Raw genomic sequence first — 10,653 nt, 5'->3', positions numbered from 1 at the left:
ACATGTGCTCTTAAGCAACTCTTCAGTACATTTTCTACTCACAATTCAAACATAAAGACTGCTGTAAAATGCTGAGATAATAAATCTGGCTGTTGAATCTATGCAGGTCCTTTTTGCCCTTGCTTTTGTGTTTCTCCTTTGTAGCTGCTCGGAGAGGAAGGGCATCTTGGGTATTCTGGAAAGGTGGTTCTCCTTTTGCCATCACTGCTCTCTGGTCTTTAGTCCAGAAACAGACGCCAGTCATGCTGAAGCAAAGCAACAGGGGTAGTGGTCAACTTTAACCCCAGGAGGCTGAAGGAGGCCATGTGGAGTTGCTGAGCCTGAATCTACCTCTGACCGTGCTCCATGGTGCTAGCGCCAGCATGCCCTGGAGCCCATTATGAGCCAGCTGGCAGGCATCATTAGCTCTTCGGGAAAGTAACCCAACAAAGAGCAAGGAGTGTGTGCCGAGTTATTGCACTGAGCCAGCTTGGCAAAGGCTGGCAGAATAGGAGCGGAGATAAAAGCATGCATGAGGCAAGGAGGGGAAGGAAGAGAGGTGTTCTGCTCCCTTTGCCATGTTTTCTCAGGCCATTTGCCCTGTCATGTTAAAACCTAGAGACAGAAGCCTGTGTGAGTGTAATGTTAATTCAGTAGGGTCTTGGGAAGACATCCTTATGCGCTAAGGGAAAACGTAATCATGATTTTGGCCCTATTGAAAAAGCTGTAGTTTTTTGTGTTCACAGGTGAGGGGAAGATTTCTAGTACTCAGCTGAGCAGAGAGCCCTTGGAGATGTCAGCATGGTCTTATGTAATTCCCGCAGCTTCTCATGAGGTGGTCATCAGGTATGACCCTTTACTGACAAGTTGTGATATGTCCAGGGCTGTGCAGGTAGAATAATCCAGGGGGTGACACTTCATGTCCTGAACAGCAGCTTTTTGCTTCCTTTTCTCAGTTACATATTTTGTAGATCAGAGGCTTATTGACACTGTCTCCAATCTTCAGTTGGATGTCTGTAGTTTAATGTAGTAGTTTGTTTTTCAGAAAGAACGTAGAATTTATAAGACGTCTTTAATAATACCTAGAGAATTAGCTTTATCATGGGTTGCTGTGATAAGGGACATTTATAACTTGCGAACATCTAAAGACCTCTTTCCAGGTGAGCTCAGCAATATGGTTAGGGGTGTGGGGGTCATAGAATCATTGCATATCTCAAGTTGGAAGGGACCCATAAGGGTCATCAAGTCCAACTCCCTGCTCCTCGCAGGACTACCTAAAGCTAAGCCATGTGACTAAGAGTGTCATCCAGATGCTCCTTGAACTCTGACAGCCTTAATGCCATGACCGCTTCCGTGGGGAGCCTGTTCCAGTGACCCGCCACCCTCTCAGTGAAGAACCTTTTCCTGATGTCCAATCCGAACTTCTACTGACGCATCTTCATTTCATTTCCTCGTGTCCTATTGCTGGTCACCAGAGAGAGGAGGGTCGTGGGTACCGTACCCTCCTGACTGGCCTATGAACCAGGGTGCCCTTGTTACCAGTTTTGGAGCTGTTAGCTGTACTCAGCTGTGTGGCTGTCCCAGCCTAACTGTTGTGATGGGTTAATCCCATTGATTCTGGAACTCAGTGTAATCATTGCTGAGTTCAGGCTTTTCTGCTGGGTGGTTTTGAACGAAAGGTTAATTTCGTCATCTCTATTAGCTGTTCATGAGACAAAACAGGAGACTTAAATGGTAGCAGCAATATTGGGGTAGGCAGCTAGGCCACCATGGTGAAACCTTTTGCTTTCAGTTCACACTCAAGTAACGTAAGGACAGCCTCCGAAACTTTCTGAAGAAGAGGAGCACAAAACACAATAGGAAAATGTGACAGTCTGGGCTGACACGTTGGTCTTGGTCAAATCTGAAATGGGGCCAACCTGAATACCTCCTATCTGCAGGTGTCTGTGCTGTGAATTTGCTGTTTTGGTGCAGTCATGGGAAAGTAGATGAGACTTATTGAACTGTGGCATTGTTTGAGCTTTTTAGCCTCCTGACCAAATCCAAGCAATTAGGATACTAATTGTGACCTTGTATTTGTGGGGGAAAAGCTGTTTGGGCCAAATGTCTGCCCCAGGGGTCAGTGATTCCTGAGAACCCTTGTTCTGGGTTCTGGCCGTGCAGATCTCTTTCCTCATCCTCTCTGGTAGTATAACAATATGGAAAGAAGCACCAGTAAGATACTGGTCATCTCACCTGCTACAAGTCTTAACTCGGGTGGCCAGAGGCATTTGTCATTCTGGAGGAAAATCCAAATCGAATTTGTGTTCTGAAAATTTTGCCAATGGTACTGAAATATCTCACTGGCTATAGCTTTGGGGGAATCTTTTAATGCAGGAGGAATACATGTGAGCTGCTTGCTTGCTTGGGTATGTAGTGATTGTAATTTCAAAAGCAGAATGCAGATTTCTGGATCTGGACAGTGTTTGTCCTCAACAAAAGCACTCCTAAGGATCTTGCTAGCCTGTCCTGAAACTAGTGACTTTGCTAGAGAGAAGATAATACAGGGTGGACACAGAATTTACAGATAATGTGATACTAAGCATCTAAGATATCTTTGTGCTTTTCTTAAAGCACATTCTAGGGTTTGGGGGAATGAGTTATGCATGTCACTACTCCGATGTTCCTTTAAGTCAGTTTCTAGCAATAATGTTTACTTAAACTTACAGTGAAACAACTGTAAAACAGTGCAATGAAATCTCTCTTGTGCTGTTTTAAACTTAAAGTGCAATCTGAAATTTTTCACATGAGTCTGTAAGGTATATGAAATGCTACCAGGTCAGGCCAGTAGAAAAGTCAAAAATTAAAAAAAAAAAAAAGTTTTCCATTGGTTATATGGGGGAAAGAGGGAGTATGTACATGAGAGAAAAACAGCCTTATTTTTGGGGGGGTCTGTGTTGGATTGAAAAAAGAAGTAATAGACTGCAAAAGGAAAAGCTGCAGTGAACTATTTCAAGTGAGTTGTTTTTGAGGACCGCTGTGCTATTCAATGGTTTTAGTTGGCTAAATGCCAAACCAGAAATTTTGATAAAGGGTTTTGTTCCTAAAGTCCTGTTTCTTCACATATGAACCTGCAGGAAACATTCCGTCCTCATGTAGCAGAGGAGACCCTGAGGCTGTAAAAGTAGTGTGCTGGAAGCTGAAGCGTAAATGAAGAATGACCTAAAAAGTACTCATTTTCAGCTTGGTCCACACATAAGATTGTTTTGGCTCAGGTTAGGGTTTTTGAGCATCTGCAGTTAGTTACAGTGGCATTTGTGGGAGCTGTTGTTCAGGTGCATATGTAAGACCAGAAGATACGATGGTCCAATTTTTTTCATTAATTAAATATTCTGATTGTTTCAAGAGCAACAAAGTAAATGAGCCCTTTTTGATAAGGTTTAGTGGCCTATTTGACTACAGTAATAGCCTAAGGTGCCTCCTGCTGCGGGAGTTCTGGTAGAAAAGAGCCTAAATGAGTCAGATGAGGGGCTGGGAAGCCAGGGTGGGGAGTGCTCGCTGCCTCTTCTAGCTGCCTCTCCCTCTATAGCGACATTCAGTCACTTAAAGTTTCAGTAGCCTCCAGACTTCTCTTTGTGAGCCAGGTTTGTGGCTGATGGGCACAAAGCCTGTTACGGGGGAGGACAACAGAGGTGACGTTTCAGATATTTGGGTTCTTTCGGGTGTGGGCTGAGGAAAATGACTGTTCCTTGCAGCAGGTTCCAGCCATAGGGCTAAGACTGCTTGTTGAAGGATTTCGCTGGGAAGTCTGGAAGGGCCCTGGGAAGTTTGTTTATTTGGACCATAGAGGTCCACCTGTAATTCCTAATTGCTCCTGAATGCCTTCTGTCAGTTTTAAGGGAGAAGCCACGCTGGAGGTAGGGAAGGAAAAGTAGTGTGGTGGGGTGGAAGTGAGTGCATGCTGCAAAAATTGCCCTATGGGTTCCCCTCTGAAGCAGCACGCTGTACTTTGCATTTCTGTCTATAGTTGACATTTGAGCTTGCTGCGGTTGTGTGAGTGACTGTGATTTCATTCTCCGGAAGGGAAATGGTGGCCTATCAGGTGGTGAAACTGGCTGAAGGAAGCTTTAGGGAATTTTGAGTCAAATCATTTGACATCTTTATTAGATTAAAAAAGCTGGAGAAAGTGCTTATTTTGGGAATATGTTTTATTAGCATGACCTTGCACTTCTATCTTGATATTAGCAAGATTACTATGTCACTGACTTTTTTTGAGACTGTTTCAGAATCCCTGTTTTTGACACAAATAGAAACCTCTTTTAAACATTAATTGTTCGGAATTACTCAAGTTACATGTCATTACGGTTAGCTTTATGAGGCAAATCTAGAACTGTATCTGAGATCTTGTGGCTACTCTCCTTCTGTCCCCCCACTCCAGGAATTACTGTGTGACAATCTAATTTGCTTTTCAGGAAAACGAGATCAAGTTGTTAACTGCAGAAATTGAGCATCTGAAGAACTTTGGATGCTTGGGAGTCTCCCCGAGTTTGGAAGGGTTGCGAGACGAAAACGCAAAACTTAAGTATCGGTTAAATTTCCTTCAAAAGGTAAGGGAATACAGAATTAATGCTGTAGCATGTGGGTTTTGTTCTCATTAAAACAAGCTAAATAAATGATGTCAGTTTGTTACAGCTAGTGATGTGTGACAGCGTGCTCACTCTGCATTCTGATGCCTTTATTGTTGGTGGCACATCAGATATTTCTTGGTTTCTTAAACAGAAACCTACTTTATGAAAAATGTCAGCAGGCTAATAAGCCCACACAATCAAGTCTCGGCTAGTCATGTTATGGGCAGCCCAGCTGAGTTCTCTACCAGGATTGCTGACAAAAATTTGAGAAGTAATGCAGTCCTAGCTTCAGGGGAAGTGTTTGTGCAGGGAGGTTCAAAGGGAGAAGCAGCTCTTGAGTGACATGATTTTTATGTTGTATATGTTGCTCCTGTGCCTAGAGGTGCCAGCCAAATCTGTCAGCTGTGCTTTGCCAAGCAGCCAAGGAAAAAAGTGGGATATAACAGCTCTGCAGGTGTTGTGAATTTAGCCTTCTGGATTCTGTTTTTTTCAGAGCCTTCAAGAGGAAAGAAGTAAAACAACAAAAAGCATGATTAATATCAACAACTGTCTTCAGGAGATCTTTGGAGCTGCTATTCAGGCTGCCTACCCAGATTTAGAAAACCCTCCACTAGTGGTGACGCCAAGTCAACAGCCCAAATTTGGGGATTACCAGTGTAACAGCGCCATGGGCATAACACAGGTAAATCTGAACGATCTTACAAAGAGAAGAAAAAATGGGGATGTTGTCTGTTGGAAGCTAAGTGATAGACAGTGCAGTGAGAGTTGCAATATTGGACCTGTTTCAGACTTGTTGCAGGCCTCCAGGCTAAGAATTCAGTGAGTATCTAACGGCATTTTAGGGGAAGCATTGGCCTTCACAGAGTAGATCTTTAAACCTCTGTTTAGATGGCTGATGTGAGTTACACGTCTATCACACAGGAAAACTGCTCAGTTCGTGGGATCTAAATCAAATCAGGATTTAAGTGCTACATTGATTTACTAACGATGTGCAATTAACTACTAATTAGTGAGCTATATGTTTGGAACTAATATCAGCAAAACAATAAATCACAATTCTGGACAGTTACAAAATGTTGTTAAACACCTACAAATCTCTAAATGCTCTCCTGTAACACCAGGAAAGCATAATGCCTCTACACACATTTGCACAGAGTTTTGTGCACACACCCCCCCTTCTCACAGAGCAGTTACAACCATATGCCCCACCTCTGGGAGTGCGGGTTCCCCTTGTTGCCCACACCTCCTGTTGGTGTGGGTGCTGCAGCTTCCTACCACCCACAAACACGCGTGGCGGTGAGATGGGGCCCAGGCACTCCCCTGCGCGCACGGCTGGGGTGCGGGTCCCTGTCTGCTGCATCCCAGACTGCCCACTGCGATGGCATGGGCCATCCAGTGCTGCGGGTCATTGCCGGGCCTGCGCAGAGGCTGTGGTGCCTGAGGCACCTTCTCACAGTGTCCGCCTGGGTGTAGACTACTGCTCAGGCACCGTCCTTCATACTTCTGTAGCTGACTCCTTTGTTTCAGAAGTCTCTTGTTGATTCCCTTGTTACGGCTGGATTTGGCTGATTGTTGTTTTATTTCTGTAAGCATTTTCAGTTTGGTGACAAATGCTCTTTCAGATGAATTTGAGTGCGCTATTCCACACACTTTTGTGCTCTTGTTCCTATCTTACTGGCTGTTGTTATCCAAGGATTTGCTGAGGGGAGACTGTGTGGGCATCCCCTCATCTATGATTGGTGACATCTGCATTTTCTTCTAAACGAGCGAAGGGCAGGAAACATGGGGGGTTTTGTTCTGATGTCCTGATCTTGGACGTTTTCAGGCAATTGTAACTATGGTTCCACTTTACAGAACACCTGGTAAATGTGTACAAGGGAAGGAGTGGGGTTTTTTAACCTGGCTAGTATCAACAGTTTCTTTGAAAATTATGACATTGCTGCTTTCTGGAAGATATTTGACCAAAGAGGACACAAACAGAATAAGAGACAGTTCAGGAGTTACTCAGTGGGCTGGGACTGTGCTGAAGTAAAACTAGGAGGTGGAGGAGAAAGAAGGTAGTGCATTCTAACTTACATGCTAAAGCACCCAAACTTTCAGTGCGTTGATGCCTTTGAGGGAATAGGTTGACTCTTTGTAATTACAGATCTTTTATTTTGCAATCTCAACAGAAGCAACTTTTTTTTCCTCCAAGTGTTCTGTTGTCAATTCACCTTTATTATTCTATTAGACTGGTAATTTTGACATTGAACTTGGCACTACCATGTGTGGAATTGTACTCTCTCAGGTTGTCATCTGCAGCCGCTATGTCTGTGGTCCTGCTATGATGAGTTTGACTCCCGGGCAGCATCGATACGTGCCAGCCAGCAGGCTCTTGGTCTGAAGTGCCAAGGCTGAAACAGCCCTCACAAATACGTGTCGTCTTCCCTTGGTCTCATTAGCATATTGTGACTGGGCTCCAGCCAGAGGAGCACCCTGGGTGACTGCACTGACAGGGGCTTTCAGAGCTTTGCCATTTTTTTGACCGCTGCTTTACCCCAATTAAGTCACAGTTGGGATTCTCAAGCAGTCCTGGCTTCTCAGTGTCAGTGTCGTTTGCATAACTCAGTGTCTGAACGGTTCCCTTCAAGCCAGGATTTCAGGTTCCAAATTGTCAGCTGTACTGGTGAATACTGGTTCCTAGTACTGGGCTTGGCTATAGAGTTTGTTCCCTGGAAAGGCACACCGTACAAGCCGGGCCTGAGCTCGGCAATAGTCACACATGCAGCCCACTCAGAATGTATCAGCACAGCAGAGCCAGGGGATGCAGTGCAGTCATTTCCCTCCCAGAGCAGCAGGTTATGTACTTTACGTTAGCCTCAGTTTTAGGGACCTTGACTATGGTGCACGGCTGCCCGTAGAGCCTTGCTCCCCTGGGGTGTCCCTGCGCAAAGCTGGAACAGGGGTCACCGCGACTGCCAGAGGAGCAGGAAGCGCCCTGACTCGCTGGCAGCACTAGTACGTGCCAGGCAGCAACCTCTCCCTGCAATGCCTCCGTGGGGAAACATCCCTCACAAATGCATATTGTTTTCCTGGGAGCTCGTTAGCATATTAATGCCTGGGATTTGAGCCAGGAGCTCTGCTTGCTCCTTGGAGTAATAGGAGTACGGTGACTGTTTCTGCAATGATTCAGATAGCATGCCTGTAATCTGGTATAACGTGCCCGTGATCTGGTTTTGCATTTATTTTTCCTGTAGTTTGCACTTTGAATAGTATTAAAGGCAAGAGAGGTTTTCTTTTCTTGCCTGTTCTAAGCCTTTACCATCTTGTAAGGGTCCTGTTACGATCAACTGTATGACAGGTTAAACAGAAAGCTGAAACTTAAGTAGAAGTCACATTTTGCAGCAGACTGCAAGTTAGCAAATACAAGCAGTACTGAGTGTAAATTCTGAGTTGAGAAAGAGGTACATGCTTTTTATGGCCTTGATGGAGTGAGGTGATAGATTATTTTCAAACACGTCACAGTAAGAATGGAAAATCATGTGCTCAGAAACAAATAGTTGCGGTAATTTTATACAATGTGAGTGTAGTGTTTTGCAAGGGACGGATTGGCCTAGCTCTCAGAATCCTCCTAAAGGGTGTTTTTCTAAGATTTGCAAAAAGCTGTGTGAGGAGATGCTTTGGGAGTGGACAGAGAAATTGTGGAGTTGGACTAGGTGATCTTTGAAGGTCCCTTCCAACCCAAACCATACTGATGCTGTCATTGTTTGTGAACTTGCGTCGTGTTCTCTGATTTCCACACAGTGGGCCATTTATGTCTGGAGTGAAAACGAGAGCTCCTTTACCAGCAGTTTTTCTGATGCTCTTTGAAGAAAATTGGGCAGTGTTAGGATTAGCTTTGGTTGCTTGGGTTGTTGGATTTTATTTATTTATGCACTTATTTGTTAAGTTTGAGTCTAAGGTAGTACTGAAAGCAGTTTGCTTTGGTTGCTTTTGATCAGCAGACTTGCTCTGAAACCACACTCAGCATCTACCGTAGGCAAAGTTCAAAACTTCAAATATGAATGCTGGCAGAGCTGAGGATACCCGTGAGACTGATGAACAGGACTTTGAAGCAGTGTGAAGGACTGTGCCCGCTATGTTGATTTGGAAAGAGTTTGTCCCTTTTACTGGCTTGGAGAAATATAAATTTGCCAAACCACTTAACAAGTTTTGAAAAATAGCCTGGAAGATTTTCTTCTGACATAGGGATTACCCTTTAATTGCCCTTACCAGAAGGAAGTGAACGTGTTGGGTCTAGTTAGAATTCTGCTGTGTAGAGAAAGCTGATCTAATCTGTAAAATTTGCTAGAGATGTTTTTCTTTGTGTGTGTCTCTGCATTACTAAGTTAAAGGATCGTGAGGATCTTTCAGTGCCGCAGTATCTATGCTTTCTGTTTCACTCTGTAGAATGTTTTGGAGGATTGAATTTTACTTGATCTTCTTGTCATGTTTCAGATACTGCTCAAAACCAAGGAACAGAAGGTTAGCCCAAGAGAAATCGCTGAGAAAATAACAAAAAATATTCCTGCCAACGAATGCATTGAGAAGGTTGAAATTGCCGGTCCTGGTAAGATAGTTTCATGTTAACACACTTTGTATATTGTAAAGCTCATGGTGTGATTTTATACTGGATGGTGATCAGGGAAGCCGAGTTGATTTCAACTGTTTTGTGATTTAAAACTGCAGTTACAGAGTGAGTTAGCTGCTTCTGTCTGAGAGCTTTGTAGCTCTCGGACTTGTGCTGCAGCAGAAAATCTACTTCTGCATTAGAATTGGCAAGTGCAATCCTGAGCCCTTTAATTAGCAATCTTTCCACTAATCGTTAAGGGACTAGCTTTTCCCCTTTGAATATTGGTGATGGGTATCAGGCCACAATCCTGAAATCACAGCAAAAATCGATATGCCTTTCTCACTGTTGCTTGCATGGTGAGGAGACCTTGTCCTCTCAGCACTGAGATACTGGAATAGCATGGAGGGTATTAATTGCTGCATCTGTTTTATCCCTATGACCCAGGAAGAAATACAAGGGCTCATATTCCTTAGGGCTTCAGCATAAACACAAAAATCATATGGCACAGCCCTTCACGTGCTTGGGCAGAAGCTCATTCATTAGCTCTGTGAAGCAGGAGAAGTAAAGCAGTGTCGTCCCACAAGCATGGATTATTCCAGGTGAAGCTATATGTTTTAGGATATTAGTTTAAAAAAAGAGACAAAGCAGGATCTGTTTTTGCATTCTGCAAACCCTGGCAAGATTATTTATTTTCTCATTAAAAAAAAGTTTTTATAAATTCACTTTTGAGTGACAGTGTGCAAAAGGGAGTTACATCAGTGGACTAGCTTGCAGCATCGAACTGCTGCATTAAAGGCTTTAGTGGTGTGAAACAGGCTCTTGTAATCTGGGAACAGAAATTGTCTTCTAGTGACAGCTTTGTTGTCCTGTTGGTGAAAAATTCTTTCCTTTTGTCAAGCTAACTTCATATGCTCTTGTCAGAAATCCAAGGGGGAAGGAAACAAAAAGTGGTTTGAGGGACTTCTGCACCCCCAGCACTAATTGCTGGTTTTCTCTTCTAAAGGTTTTATCAATGTCCACTTGAGAAAGGATTTTGTGTCGAAGCAGCTGAGCAGTTTATTGATGAATGGAGTTCAACCACCAGCTATTGGCAAAAGGAAAAAGGTACGGCAGTAAGCACAGAGGCATCCTGCTCCCATTAAGATCAAATGTGCTGGACTGCAGGTAGCTTTGAAATTCCCCCCGAAGTGGTTTGTTGAGCAGATGTCTGTGTCAGCTGGTTGTTACAGCAGAGTAAATGGGATGTGACTTAGGCACTGGGGGAGGCTGCATGTACCTGGTGTGGTCTCTGGTGGGTGAGGGACAGGGCTCCACGGGGGTGGCGTGTTGTGCCAGGGTCAGGCTGGGAGCGATCCCTGACCCCAGGCTAGAAGCCTGCTCTGATGTCCCCCACTGGGCCTTCTCTGTTGCTCTGTGCTGTTGGCAACAAAGGGTGTGAGGGTCAGCAGAGGTGAGCCTTGTTCCCCCCTGCCCTCC

The 10,653-nt window shown here is 44.3% G+C and overlaps 1 protein-coding gene across 1 annotated transcript; it reads left to right on the top strand.

Moving 5' to 3' along the window:
* Positions 1–722: 722 nt before the first annotated feature.
* LOC104158197 (arginine--tRNA ligase, cytoplasmic-like) lies at positions 723–10,281 on the top strand (the record flags this gene model as incomplete). Its single annotated transcript, XM_009695781.1, has 5 exons — positions 723–825; positions 4,431–4,565; positions 5,080–5,268; positions 9,063–9,174; positions 10,181–10,281. Coding segments are annotated over exons 3-5 (366 nt in total), but the record flags the coding sequence as incomplete, so codon positions are not given.
* Positions 10,282–10,653: the final 372 nt, after the last annotated feature.

This window comes from Cariama cristata, unplaced genomic scaffold (genome assembly GCF_000690535.1).
Source record: "Cariama cristata isolate BGI_N322 unplaced genomic scaffold, ASM69053v1 scaffold33462, whole genome shotgun sequence".
In the NCBI taxonomy this organism is placed as follows: domain Eukaryota; kingdom Metazoa; phylum Chordata; class Aves; order Cariamiformes; family Cariamidae; genus Cariama; species Cariama cristata.
This window is presented reverse-complemented; position numbering and strand designations above follow the sequence as displayed.